This window comes from Aegilops tauschii, chromosome 4 (assembly GCF_002575655.3).
Source record: "Aegilops tauschii subsp. strangulata cultivar AL8/78 chromosome 4, Aet v6.0, whole genome shotgun sequence".
In the NCBI taxonomy this organism is placed as follows: domain Eukaryota; kingdom Viridiplantae; phylum Streptophyta; class Magnoliopsida; order Poales; family Poaceae; genus Aegilops; species Aegilops tauschii.
In genome coordinates, this window is record NC_053038.3 from 67,041,772 (window position 1) to 67,056,359 (window position 14,588).

The 14,588-nt window shown below is 44.3% G+C and overlaps 2 protein-coding genes across 2 annotated transcripts; one reads left to right on the forward strand and one right to left on the reverse strand.

The window, feature by feature from the left end:
• The first annotated feature begins 3,467 nt into the window (after window positions 1-3,467).
• On the forward strand, window positions 3,468-8,272 carry LOC109787369 (uncharacterized). The gene is made up of 3 exons (XM_073497339.1): window positions 3,468-3,907; window positions 6,518-6,664; window positions 7,310-8,272. The coding sequence occupies exons 2-3, from the start codon at window positions 6,629-6,631 to the stop codon at window positions 7,988-7,990; spliced, it is 717 nt and encodes a 238-aa protein (XP_073353440.1). The 5' UTR covers window positions 3,468-3,907; window positions 6,518-6,628; the 3' UTR covers window positions 7,991-8,272.
• On the reverse strand, window positions 4,528-6,333 carry LOC109787370 (protein neprosin-like). Its single transcript, XM_073497510.1, has 4 exons — window positions 6,201-6,333; window positions 5,609-5,652; window positions 5,383-5,514; window positions 4,528-4,902 (listed from the first exon to the last, which is right to left on the reverse strand). The coding sequence occupies exons 1-4, from the start codon at window positions 6,331-6,333 to the stop codon at window positions 4,528-4,530; spliced, it is 684 nt and encodes a 227-aa protein (XP_073353611.1).
• Window positions 8,273-14,588: the final 6,316 nt, after the last annotated feature.

Below are 14,588 nucleotides of genomic sequence, written 5' to 3' on the forward strand. Positions count from 1 at the left end.
ACTATTGGTGCCCTTGAAGGCGGCGACCGAACCTTTACAAACAAGGTTGGGGCAATCTCCACAACTTAATTGGAGGCTCCCAACGACACCACAAAGCTTCACCACAATGGACTATGGCTTCGCGGTGACCTCAACCGTCTAGGGTGCTCAAACACCCAAGAGTAACAAGATCCGCTAGGGATAAGTGGGGGAATCAAATTTCTCTTGGTGGAAGTGTAGATCGTGGCCTTCTCAACCAATCCCGAGCAAATCAACAAGTTTGATTGGCTAGGGAGAGAGATCGGGCGAAAATGGAGCTTGGAGCAACAATGGAGCTTTTGGGGGAAGAGGTAAGTCAACTTTGGGGAAGAAGACCCCTTTATATAGTGGGGGGAACAAACCAACCGTTACCCCCCCTCTGCCCCGAAGAGAGCGGTAGTACCGCTGTGCCAGCGGTACTACCGCTTGCAACACTAAGCGGTACTACCGCCCAAAAGCGCGGTACTACCGCTTGGTCCACAGCGGTACTACCGCGGAGGGAGGGCGGTACTACCGCACAGGAGCGGTACTACGGCCCCCCACAGCCGCGGCCAGTACTGTAAAACCCGACACGAAAAAGAGCCCTCGAATCGAGGCGGTACTAGCACGAGACCAGAGCGGTACTACGGCTTGGGGCCACCAGCGGTACTACTGCTCTAGAGCGGTACTACCGCGCCCAGAGCGGTACTACCGCTTGTGGCACCCAAGCGGTACTACCGCTCCGTCCCGCGGTACTACCGCTGGGACCAGAGATAGCACACACACGGAGCTACTAGCGGTACTACTGCTCTGGGCGGTACTACCGCTCCGGAGCGGTACTACCGCTTGTACCACCCAAGCGGTACTACCGCTCTGGCCCGCGGTACTACCGCTGGGACCAGAGAGGGCACAAAGAAAGGAGAATCCAAGCCCATCAACGAAACGGAAAGGCTCGGAGGGAGGGGCAAAGGAAGTGTACGTGATGATTCCGCCCTAGCCTTTCCAAAGCGGACCCCCTCTTGATAGTACGGTGATCCCTATGAAACTAGTCCACCAAACTAATCCGAAAGGACTACACCGTCTTCGCTTTAAGTTCCGAGGGGAGGATATCGTCTCGTGCCCAAAAGAATGAACCTCTGAAAAACACTCAACGCACACGATTAGTCCGCAAAAGCATTGTCATCAATCACCAAAACACCTTAGGGATAAATATGCCCTTACAGCTTGCATTGCCGGTCTCTACGTAGGTATTTCTCTTCATAATCCTATAATTTTAGAGACTGACTGCACTTTTGTGGTAGCGTCTCTTGCATCGGGGGACTATGACAGGTCTGCTATGCGTGACCTGAAGATGGAAGCGTTGAGTATCTCGAAGTTGATCAACAATCTTCAATTGTCAAAGATTAGCCGCACGGCCAATATGGTGGCTCATTTAATCGCTAAGTATAGCTTTGACAATAGAGTAGATGGTATTCTTGTAAATGATGTACCGCCCTGTGTGGTGAATTTTGTATCGAATGAGTGTACTAGTGTGGTTGGTTAATTAATATAAGTTGGTGTTCAAAAAAAAACAATCATCCAACTCACGGGAGCTGATCCCAAATGAAAAGAGCACTTCACCAAGCTCCATATAAGCCTGGCAGCAGAACAGTTAAAGAACAGGTGATCTATACTTTCATCTTGTCCATAATAAACACACTCCTTTTTTGCTTTCCACCCCCTTTTGATTAAATTGTCTTTGGTTAAAATGCTTTTACGAACAATCAACCAAAAAAACATTTTTAATCTTGGCTAGAATTTTTATTTTCCACAGAAACTTGTGTGGGAAACCTACATCAGATTTGACTAGGAAAAGATACAAAGATTTCACGGAGAATTTTCTGTCATTGGTAAGCATCCATAGGGATTTGTCTTTGCCTCCATACATTCTAACCTCCTCACGTCTAGTTTTCAGACTAGCCCACAGCTCAGTCTTATCTCCAAGTAAACTTCTTCTAAAAGTGAAATTATTCCACCCCCTTTCAATAGCCTCTGCAACAAAGATATCATGCTCAAAACTAATGTTGTATAAACTGGGGTAGGCCTCCTTTAGAGGTTTGGAACCTACCCACGAATCTTCCCAAAACCTAGTGTGCCTCCCATCACCCAGCTGCTTCTTAATATGTTGATAATAAAGATTTTTAACATGCATGAGGCTGCCCCAAAACTGAGAATCTCCTGGTTTTTTTCTAATGCCAGAAATGCATTTTCCATTCACATATTTGTTAAGTAATATGTCGATCCAGATTCCTTCATCGGTTTCAAGTTACCAAAACCATCTAGCTAGCAAAGCTTTATTCATAAGATCTGGATTTAATATCCCCCAACCCCCAGGTTTTTTGGGAGGCAACAGGTTTTCCAGTTGACTAAATGATACTTCTTCTTCTTGTCCTCATTTTCCCGCCAGACCAGTCTAGCTCTGAAGAAATCAGTTTTTTCTTCTAATTCCAGCAGGTAAGGGATAAAAAACATCATATATATGGGTATGTTAAATAGGCAGGACTGGACCAAGGTCACTCTACCTGCTATAATTTAATAATCTCCCTTGTCAATAGGCACATCTTTTTTCAATTTTCTCAGTAGCAGTCTTCCAAAACTCATTCCCTAGCCTCACATCAGGAACAAGTAAACTTAGGTATTTCAATGGCATTTTCCCATGCTCACAAGTGAAAAATTCCTGATATTTTTCTGCTTTATTAATAGCCTCACCAAACAAAATATCTCACTCTTGTGAAAATTAATAATCAATCCTGATATCTGTTCAAATGCACTGAGAATGAATTTTAAATTTCTGGCACTTTCTTCATCATCTTGTATAAGAAATATGGTATCATCTCCATACTGAAGCATGTTCACACCATTATTACCAAACTCAGACATTACCCCTTTAACAGAACCATTTTGTTTGGCTTTATCTAGTATGATGGCCAAGACATCAGCAGCTAAATCAAATAGCAGGGGAGACATGACATCCCTTGTCTTAGCTCTTTATGAGTCATATCATTTACCTTGACTCCTACATGTCCCCCAATCATAGTGTGCATCACCAGGTCACACCATTGATCGGGAAAATTCTTTAATTTCAGCATTTTGTAAACAAATGGCCATTTTACCTTATCATAAGCCTTCTCAAAGTCCACCTTGAATAAGAGTGCACTTTGTTTTTTATGATGGATAGTATTTAGGGCCTCATGTGGCACCACCACCCCCTCCATAATATATATCCCTTTAATAAAGGCAGTTTGTGTAGGGGAAATAATGGGCTTGATCACACTGCTCAATCTGTTCATCAAAACTTCAGTAATGATTTTAAAGCTAACATTGAGCAGACAAATTGGATTAAATTTTTGAATTGTCTAGCATCTTGCACCTTAATTAGCTACCAAAGTGATTATTCCATAATGGGATTTCTATTTCTGTGCCCCTCCTTCCTTAGTTGTGCTCAGTTTTGCCCATAGCATCTAACTTTCCTCACCTTTGCCTTCTACCACTCGGCCCATTAAAAGACCAAATGGACCCTTGCCGTCAGGTCAATGAAGTTGACCGTTACCTCCTCAGTTATTGACGTGTGGGGCCTCAGTTCTTTGGACATGTGGGCCGCGATTGGCAGGTGGACCATGGTCGTGACCGCTTATGACGAGTGGGACCTGGGCTTGGTGAGCTATCGCTTTATTTTTCCTAAAATAGCCCAACCCTGAGCAGGCAGCCGCATCCCCACCCAGTCGCCGCCGCCGTTCCCGTTGCAGTCCCACTGCCGCCGTGCCCTAGCAGCCCCGCTGCCCACTCCGACCGTCCGCCTGAGCTCTGATGGCGAAGCGACACGGTGATACATCGCAGCCCACAAGAACTATCCGATATAGTTGAGCAACAGGTGCGTTTCTAATCGAAGCCTTGCAATTAGGATTAGTCGATTGAATGGGCGATTTAATTGTTGCTCATTGAGCTGCTCCAGTTTGCAAACAATATCGACATTTATAGGATTGGATTCGTGATAGTGGCATCTAGTTTGAAAAAAATAAAACCTTAGAAATTAGAATCGATGACGTTGATTTGTGAAATGCTGCCCAACTAGCCGCGGGTAGGCTAGAAGAATAAGTTTATATGTTTTTGTGCAGGTGGTTAAGCCCTGATGTATTTCTTCCTATAAATTTCTCGCTTCCAATCTTAATGAAAACGACAAGCAATCTTTGTCACCTCACCATGAAAAGAAATCCCTTTGTTGATTTCTAACCTCACTGACATCACAACATTCATGAAAAAACTTCTTTTTGCGGAATATCCACTTGCATATGAAATGTGATAACTCTCTTATCTTAATCTAACGAGCATTTGTCGTATAGGCTATATGGAAATTGAATTGCATATAACTGTGAGCATACATTGAAAGGGGGCACATAACGAAACATCAGATTAACTGAAGCAATTTCTTTCACCAGATTATTTTTGAAATACAAGCTAGATTGGAGTTATTGTCATTCAAAATTAATCTAATTAACCAGTGCAACCACCTGGGCCCCCATAGTAGAACATGTTGCCTTGGACCTGAAGCTGAAATACACCAGTCCGATAGCATTGTTTGTGGCTCTCAAAAGCATGAAGACTACCCATAGGAGGATCATAGCCTTTACCATTCCTATCAATATACTGAACATTCCGAAAAGATGCTGCTGAATTGCTTCTTGGCCAGTGCCCGTTGCCCATCGGTGGACTAATCTCCCCAGAGTAGGAAAAAGTACTTCCTACCCATTCTATATCGTCGGCATGGTCTTGCATGCCATTGAGAAGACTTTTTGGCCAATACCCTACTGGGCTAAGATTATCGATATCATGTCCAAAGTGTAGCCACCAATCTCCATCTTCTTTACTCTACAACATCAATGTAAAAGGATAGTTACATGAACTGTCAGCCACAACAAAACATACTCAAATACAATGGCAAAAAATGCATACTCCCTTCATTTCGGAAACATAAATGATGTTTAATTTTTTGAAAAGTTCAACTTTTCAATTGACCAAGTTCAGAGGTAAAGACATCAATATCTACAATACCAAAAGTATCATTAGGCTCATCGTGAAATAATTTGTAAAAAATATCCATCATACAATATATTTTATCAATTTGGTGTTATAGATGTTGGTATTTTTCTATTGAATTGGACAGAAATAGTTGAGTTTTGAAAAAAATGTATTTCAAGATGGACATAGTATTATTCTGGCTTCATTTGGAAGTCGATTTTTGGATACCTTGATGCTCAATAATAATATAAGCATGTGCAAACTATTACGTAATAAAAAAAAGGATTATGTCTGTATGACTGATAGAGTTACCGTGTTTCGCAATCATACCTTAAATATCTTCAATGTAATATTCATGTGTCCATGAGATGGCTCCAAAGTATCTCCAGGAGTAATAGTAGCCAAGTTTACAGGTACAAAGCCGTCACAATCCAAGTTAGAACATCCATTCTTCCTATCAGTCTTCTGTTCAAATTAAAAACACATTTCAAGAACATATCAGTTAAATGCAGTCTTCGTATTATGAAATGAAATTTGTAAATTGATCACATCATACCGTCCAGTATACGAAGAAATGTGTTTTGCTATCACCATATAGATCTGGACCATGAATGGGTCAACAACGTTAATCCAGACCATGAATATTTGCCGTGAGGTCTTGAGTTTGCCGCTAGGATTGGCCAAGGGACATAAAACTTTGAGTACCACGTCTATGACTAACAAACACAATATTATGCAGCAACAGCTTGAGTTCAGAATTATATATGTGTCTGGCCTACTCACGGAATTGTTCCTCTAGCTGCGCAAAAGGATTAGTAATTTCGGATCAATTAGTTATACCCCTCCTTTCCATGCACATGCAAGAGTAAATTGCACAGAAGTACCACAATTGGGGCACTGGAAGCAGATTGGTACCAAGATTGGTAAGTTTTACGTGTCAGTACCAAGATTGGGGCTAGCCGTTGCAAAAAAGACTAAAAGCTCGTTTTGTACGTATTGACACTAAAGCTGACCGATTGGGCCCGCCCGTCAGGCGCCACGCTGGCCAGTGCGCGCGTCGCCTGCGCTGGCTGCGCGCTGACTCGGACGAGGCCGGCTCAGACCGTTTATGTGCGACCGAGCCAGACCCCGACCCCGACCCCGCTCGCCTTCTTCTTTCTTTCTTCCTGCTCTCTGCCTCGCCGTCGCCTGCGCCCGCCACCGCCGGTCGCCACAGCACGCCACCGCAGCCATGGTTCTGGAGGACGAGAGCAGCGACGACAACTCAAGCCTCCCGTACATGCACTCCGAAACCTCCACCGATGGGCTGAACCAGGTAAGTTACTCCATTGGAGCTAGGGTTAGGGTTAGGTTTAGGAAATTTGGGGATTTTTGCGTGTAGGTGGTCTTTGTTGTTAGGATTTCGTTTGATTTGATTTGTCCTCGTCCTCTGCACATGATGGTAACTTGTATTTTGCTTGGGCAGGTGTCTTTCTCTCTTGAGGACCCGGATTACAAGGGTCTTGAGCTAGATCTGATAGTGTTGTGCGAGAAGCATGGGAAGCCATCAGAGAGGCTTGTTGCGTTTGAAGGAACAATGACTGGGAGAAGGTTCTTAGCATGTGCAGAGCCGGTAATTTTCTTGCCTTGGTGATTAAGCACTGGATGTGTTCATTGAAAGTGGCAGAGTCTTGTTTGCCACCTGTGATTCAGTTATGTGCATGCTAAATTTGTTAGGAATGATCATTATTAAGTTCAGTGGAATGCATTTCTGCTAAAATATATGCTCCTGTTGTGTGCACATGCTATTTATTTACACTTCTTTCCAAATGCAGTGTTGCTCAATATTAAGTTCAGTGGAGCCAGTTAGTAACAATTGCTTACTGCTGACAGTAGGTAGTCTCATTAGCTAGTTTGTTGCTGCAGGCTAGTGTAGTGTATTTAGGTGGGCAAAGTAGTTCACATTGTGTTGCTTATTACTGTTAGGATTCCATTATATTAATGGTCAATTCTTAGCAACTGCTGTTGCTTAGCACATGGCTGCTTAGCAACTTCTAAGTTGAATGGAGTGTTACTCTGGTGCCTGGTAAATATATGAGTTGATCATCCATTGTAGGATTACATTAATTTATTTTACAATGTGGTCCTGTTGCTTAGCAAATGGCTGTGCAAATCCAGTTAATGTCAGTGCCAACATTAGGTACTGCCATGAACTAACTGTTGCTTAGTACTCTTGGTAGTTGTATTGTACTAAATTTTGCCCTTCTAATTTTTCCAGGAAGGTCAGAATTGTGGGTTTGTTCAGTGGGTTGATGAGCAGTGGCCCCCAACAATGGAGAATGCATTGCTGAAGCTTTGGTCAATGGTTGAAGAGAGCAAGTCTGCTAGGGTGAATGATAATCTTCAAAGTGCTCTAACTATTCATCAGTTGACAGAAGAAAAGAACAAGCTGGATGCAGACTATGACAAGTTAGTGAAAGATGTGCATCAACTTGTGGACTTTCAGCAGGATAGGGTTGTGGATTTCAGTTATCTGCAGTCTGCTGTCACATATCAGCACCAATGCAGAGCTGAATTGGGGGCTGGTATGAATGCAGAAATGGCAAAGAAAGATGCAGCTGCACAGAAGCTTCAACAAAAGTATGAACTCCTGTGCAACCTGACAAGTGCTCAAGCAACTGTCATCCAAAACTTGAAGTTGAAGAATATGAAAGAGAAGGAATTGTTGAGTGAGGCTAGGATAAATTTGGAGTTGAAGAATGCAGAGTTCACAAAGTTTGAGGAGAAGCTCACCCAAGAGAAGCTAGAGTTGAAGCTCCAGGTTGCTGATCTGCTGAAGCTCAAGGAAAACCATAATGAAGAGAAGCAGATGCAAGAGTTTAAGATTACTGAGCTCATCAAGGCAGAGGAGAAGCTGAAGAAGAAGATCAAGGGGATCCAGGCCATCTTGCAGAACTGAACAAGATGACTTGAGATTAGTGGGCATTGCAGACCTTTTGGGAATGATGGTTGTGCAATGACCTAGTAACTTAGAATTATGGTTGTGTAATGTATGGTTCTAGTAATAATTGTGAACTCTGGTTGTTTATGTACCTAGTAGTTATGCTATTCATCCTTTTGTGAGAAAAGGATGGATTGTGCATTTGAACTCCACTATGTAATGTGAACAATGGATGTGTATTCTATAATGTGTTGAACTCCAGTGTTACTTATGTTATAGTGATGCTTAAATGCTTAAATGCATTTGCAAAAGTAATGCTTATGTTAGAGTGATGCTTATGTTATATTGATGGTTTAAATGCATTTGCAAAAGGAATAGTTACATATGTTATGTTACAGTGATGCTTTAGGTGGTTCCGTCGACCCCGAGCCACCCTAGACCCTAGTTGAATGCTTTAGGTGGTTCCGTCGACCCCGAGCCACCAAAACCCTAGTTGATGCCTTTAGGTGGTTCCGTTGACCCCGAGCCACCCTAGACCCTAGTTGATGCCTTTAGGTGTTTCCGTCGTCCCCGAGCCACCCTAGACCCTAGTTGATGCCTTTAGGTGTTTTCGTCGACCCCGAGCCACCAAAACCCTAATTGATAGGTTTAGGTGTTTTCGTTGACCCCGAGCCACCCTACAGCCTAGATGATAGGTTTAGGTGGTTCCGTCGACCCCGAGCGACCCTAGACCCTAGTTGATGCCTTTAGGTGGTTCCGTCGACCCCGAGCCACCCTAGAGCCTAGATGATAGGTTTAGGTGTTTTCGTCGACCCCGAGCCACCAAAACCCTAGTTGATGCCTTTAGGTGGTTTCGTCGACCCCGAGCCACCCTAGACCCTAAATGATGCCTTTAGGTGGTTCCGTCGACCCCGAGCCACCCTAGACCCTAGTTGATGCCTTTAGGTGGTTCCGTCGACCCCGAGCAACCCTAGAGCCTAATTGATAGGTTTAGGTGGTTCCGTCGACCCCGAGCCACCCTAGAGCCTAATTGATAGGTTTAGGTGGTTCCGTCGACCCCGAGCCACCCTAGACCCTAAATGATGCCTTTAGGTGGTTCCGTCGACCCGGAGCCACCCTAGAGCCTAGATGATAGGTTTAGGTGTTTTCGTCGACCGCGAGCCACCAAAACACTAGTTGATGCCTTTAGGTGGTTCCGTCGACCCCGAGCCACCCTAGAGCCTAGATGATAGGTTTAGGTGTTTTCGTCGACCCCGAGCCACCAAAACCCTAGTTGATGCCTTTAGGTGGTTCCGTCGACCCCGAGCCACCCTAGAGCCTAGATGATAGGTTTAGGTGTTTTCGTCGACCCCGAGCCACCAAAACCCTAGTTGATGCCTTTAGGTGGTTCCGTCGACCCCGAGCCACCCTAGAGCCTAGATGATAGGTTTAGGTGTTTTCGTCGACCCCGAGCCACCAAAACCCTAGTTGATGCCTTTAGGTGGTTCCGTCGACCCCGAGCCACCCTAGAGCCTAGATGATAGGTTTAGGTGTTTTCGTCGACCCCGAGCCACCAAAACCCTAGTTGATGCCTTTAGGTGGTTCCGTCGACCCCGAGCCACCAAAACCCTAGATGATAGGTTTAGGTGTTTTCGTTGACCCCGAGCCACCCTAGAGCCTAGATGATAGGTTTAGGTGGTTCCGTCGACCCCGAGCCACCAAAACCCTAATTGATAGGTTTAGGTGTTTTTGTCGACCCCGAGCCACCAAAACCCTAATTGATTCTATTAGGTGGTTCCGTCGACCCCTAGCCACCGAAAACCCAAAGTGCTTCTTTTTTAGCCTAGACCTTAACAACATATCCAACAATGTATACAACAATATATCCAGCAACAGAGTTACTCTATCCAATAGTATGCACCATTGTCATGAACATATCAATCATAAAAAGAACCATCCACATGAACATAGTCCATTCCAGGCATTGATTAACTAATAAATAGCAAGATCACATCCATCCACATGAACAAAAGCCAGCTCCAGAAATGGCATTAACTAATAAATAAATCCATCCATCCACATGAACAAAAGCCATATATGGCATTGATTCTTAAAGTACACCAGCAAAGTACAATAAGAGCACCAGCAAAGTACACTGAGAGCACCAGCAAGATCACATTGTACCATAGGATGCAAGAACACACATGAAGTATCTAGTTTTGAACATTACATGGCACATGTGCCATTTAGTGGTTACCACTTGCATAGAAGTAGGCTCTCCATCCTCTGTTTCTACCACCACCAGAAGGTGGAGTAGCAGTAGATGTAGAGGGAGCAGTAGATGTGGAGGGACCAGATTGCCTTGGGGCAGAGAATGTACCTCTCCCTCTCCCAGCACCTCTCCCAGCACCTGGTGCAGCACCTCTCCCAGCACCTGGTGCAGCACCTCTACCAGCACCTCTAGCAGCACCACTCCCAGCAGCTGCAGCTGCAGCCCCTCTCCCAGCTCCTCTCCCAGCTCCTCTCCCAGCTCCTGTTCCAGCTGTTGGTGTTGTTGTAGGAGCTGGATGAGAAGTTCTTGATGCTTGTGTAGTAGCAGCAGCACCAGCATTGGAATTCCTTGCAAGAGGCTTGCATAAACAAAGAAGGAAAATGAGTTAGTACTTAAAAAAATAGAATGTACAAGAAGGAAAACTTGTTACTACTTATTAGAGGATTACCACATGTTTGTTCTTCCTCAAAGCCAGCTCAGGCTTCAACTGCTTGTTGCAGCTTGTGTACCTATGTCCTTGCAGTCCACAATTGCCACATGTTATAGTCCCCATTCTGGATGTGTCCTTAGGCTTTGGAACTTCAAATCTCCCCTTGATCCTCTTCTCTTTCTTTCTTCCTCTCTTCACTTTAAATGCAGGTGGGTCAATGTCTGGACCAGGGGTCCTTGTCCAGTCATGCTCACCAGGAACTGGATAGATCATTGGTTCATAAGCTGCCAGATAAATTTCTTTCTTGAAGAACTTGCTGACATAATCCTCTGGTTTTCTTTTGGCCTTGTTAATTGCTGAGATGGCATGGTTACATGGGATGCCACTTAGGTCCCATTTTCTGCACCCACATGTGTGCATTTGCAAGTTAACAGCATGGGTTTGCTGCCCACTTGTAACTTGCCACAAGTCCACACTAGCTTGAATTGGTTTGCAATATTTGGCCCTCTCCTTCTCAACCTCTAGCTTCTCACTATAATGGGGTGTTATGTCCCATATAGCTTTCTTTCCACTCTCCCTATTCCTATGCCACCTCACCATCTGCTTATCCTTTATTCCATCACACATTGTCCTAATTGGTTTCTTCCTAACATCTAGGACATACTTGTTGAACACCTCAGATAAATTGTTAACTACAAGGTCAGTCTTGCAGTTTGTGTCAAATGCATGCCTTGCCCATGTTTTCTTGGGTATTTGACAAAGCCACTCCCAAGCTTGCTCACACTCAGCTCTAAGGTCATTCATTGCAATGTTAAATTTGTGTTCACTATATGCATAGGCAGCATTATCCATACACTTTTTCAGATCTTCCCCCCTAAACCCAGCATTTTGGAAGTTTGCATAGATATGCCTAAGGCAGAACCTTTGGTTGCACTTAGGAAAGACAACATTCACTGCATTTAGTAGGCCCTGGGACACACAATTAAACTAGCTAAGCTACTATCTAGCACAAAACAACCATATAGGAACAATGACATAAGATGCAAGCACATACCTTTTGTCTATCTGACATTATTGTATATGGACCAAACCTTCCCACTTCTCCTCCTAGGCAGATTTTAAGTTGGTGTAGAAACCAACACCAGTTAGGTGTGTCCTCTTGCCCAACAATACCAAATGCTAGTGGGTATATATTGTTATTGCCATCTCTACCAGTGGCAGCAAGTAGTTGAGCACCAGTAGTTAACTTAATGAAGCACCCATCAACACCTGAGCAGGCAAATTCAGTATTAAAAACATTCAAATGCATTTCAAGATGAAACAATATGTAACTAATGCACAAGGTGAACAAACTAACCAATGAATGGTCTGCACCCCTTGAGAAACCCCTCCCTTGCTCCATTGATGCAATAGAACATAGCATGGAATCTTGGACCTGGATGGGGGATTTTTTCAGTGGGTGTTGGAGTTACAGTAGTGACTACTACTCTACTCCCAGGGTTTGTATCCATCACTGTCTGAGCATAGTCTTTCAACCTAGGGTATTGCTTCTTGTGGTCTCCTAGCACAACATCAATAGCTAGGTTCTTTGCCCTATATGCCATTGACTTGGGCACATCCACACCATACTTCTCCATGCAGGCATCAATCAAAGTCTGAATGCCAGTTGTTAGATCAGATCTGAACAGTGACTCATACTTCTGTGCAAGCCACTTGGCACTTACCCTTGTTGTCTCTGTACTAATAGGGCAAGTGTGCTTAATTCTCATCTTCTTAATTACAAAAGTAGTTTCACCTTTTATAACTGATGCCACCATAAAGAAGTTGCAATGTTTTTGGTTGCATTCTACAATTATTCTTTGATCTGAGTTCCTATGATATTTGAAGTTTCTGCCTTGAGTGATGTGTAAGTTCAACAAAGCCTCTCTGATGTTGATCCTTGAAACACATCTGTAGACATAATTGCTCATGTGGTGCCTCCATTTTCTCATTGTACCATTTTCTAGGAGGCCTCTGCTTTGCCCTGCTCTTCCTTTTCTTTGGCAGCACAAATGACAATGGCTCATAACCATCATCATCAGCCTCCTTCAACAATCCTTTCTCTTCTTCATCAGATGAAGGTTGGAAATCAGGTTCCTCCTCTTAAACTACACTTGAATGTGTCCTTGTTGTAGGCCCTTTCCTAACTGGAAGCTTCTGTTTCTTCTTCTTCTTCTCTTCATGTACAATTACAGTTTCTTCATCCTGTGAAACAACCTTGTCATCTTCATCCATTTCAAAAGGTTTCTCAACCTCTGTGTTACCAGAGTAATGCACCATTTCTTCCTCCTCAGATTCTTCATCATCTGTTTCTTCCTCTTCTACTTCATCATACTCTCTCTGTTTCTTTCCCTCATCCATCTCTATGTCATCAGCATCACCCATATAAAAAGGGTTTACATCACTGTCATCTTCACCTTCACAATCAGAACCACCACTGCCATCATATCCCTCTTCTTCTTCTATTTCCAAAACAGCTTTCAGTTTTCCTTTACATTCTTGCTCTCTTGTGTGCAAACACCAGTACCATGAGCTACTAAACTGCAGCTGCTACTCTGACTTTCAAAGGCAACTCCTTCTTCATCAACAGCATAGATGGGTGGCTCACTGAGATCATATAACACAGGCTCTTCATACACAACAGTGGATAATTCTTGCCTCTCAAACTTGCTGCAAGGAGGTGGACATGCCCTCACTAGCAAATTTAAAACCTTACACTCCTCAACCTGCCTCTTTACTAGTTGCAACTCAGCATTACTCTCTACCATCTCCAATTCTTTCTCCCCTAAATCTGGATTCTCAATGTGAAACAGCAGATCATATTCACTAAATCCTTGGGTTTCCATCACTGCAATCATATTCAGGTATGTTACATCTGAACTGCAGAGCTTCAGCTCTAACATTTCTGAAGCATCAAAAAAGAACCTAACATCCAAAATGTCATCATACAAACTGCAAAATGAAATAACAGACAAAATTGGTTAATAAACAATTTTACTTAACATATTGTCTAACATATAAACAAATATTTGTTTCAGTTAACATATAAACAAGTTAACATATAAACAGAGTTTTGTTTAAGTTAACATATACACAAGTTAACATATAAACAGAGCTTTGTTTAAGTTAACATATAAGCAAAGCTTTTATTTACCCTAGATAGGTAACACCTAATGCTGCTCTGACAATTTGGACTAAGAAATAACAATGTAATCCACTGATGCTGCTCTGCTCGGCTCCAGTTAGGTAACACATAATGCTACTCTGCTCTAGTTAGGACTCATGTAATCCACTATACTACTCTGCTCTAGTTAGGCCTAGCAATTAGAGTGCTAAACATGCAGGCAGTAAACTCTAACCCTAATCCCCAATTTCAGTGAGCAAGAATGGAGCAAGAATGGAACAGTGGAGCACTTACAGAACACCACCGAAGCCATGAGTCCAGTGATGGGCGGTGCTAGGGTTGTCCACCCAAATTCGCGCCATCCGCAGCCTCTGCTCCATCGACAACGCCGGCTCCGCAAAATCTTCCTCCGCGCTACTGTACTCCGAGCTGGAGTAGCCGCCACTGCCATCGAAGCGGGGGAGGTCGCCTCCGCTCGCATCGCCCAGGCCATCGCCGCCTGCCGGAGTCACCGAGGCCATCGTCGCCTAGGGCACAGCAGCCGCGGGGGAGAGGAGGGCGTGAGGGAGGTGACAGCGCCTAAGCAGTTCGATCCATGGCTACGACGGCGTGGTGCGGCGGCGGCGGGGCGGGCGGGGAGGCAGCCGCCGGCGAGGGTGCGAGGAAAATGAACAGGGCAGAGCAGGGTCGGGGTCTGGCTCGGTCGCACCAACGGTCCGGCCTCGTCCGAGTCAGCGCGCAGCTAGCGCAGGCGACGCGCGCACTGGCCAGC

Coding starts and splice junctions, on each gene's coding strand:
- LOC109787369 (XM_073497339.1), top strand. CDS start 6,629: ATGACTGGGAGAAGGTTCTTAGCATGTGCAGAGCCG. Junction 6,665..7,309: donor TCTTAGCATGTGCAGAGCCG/GTAATTTTCTTG, acceptor TAATTTTTCCAG/GAAGGTCAGAATTGTGGGTT.
- LOC109787370 (XM_073497510.1), bottom strand. CDS start 6,333: ATGTACGGGAGGCTTGAGTTGTCGTCGCTGCTCTCGTCCTCCAGAACC. Junction 5,653..6,200: donor AGGAAGAAAGAAAGAAGAAG/GCGAGCGGGGTC, acceptor TTCATGGTCCAG/ATCTATATGGTGATAGCAAA. Junction 5,515..5,608: donor ATTTCTTCGTATACTGGACG/GTATGATGTGAT, acceptor TTTGAACAGAAG/ACTGATAGGAAGAATGGATG.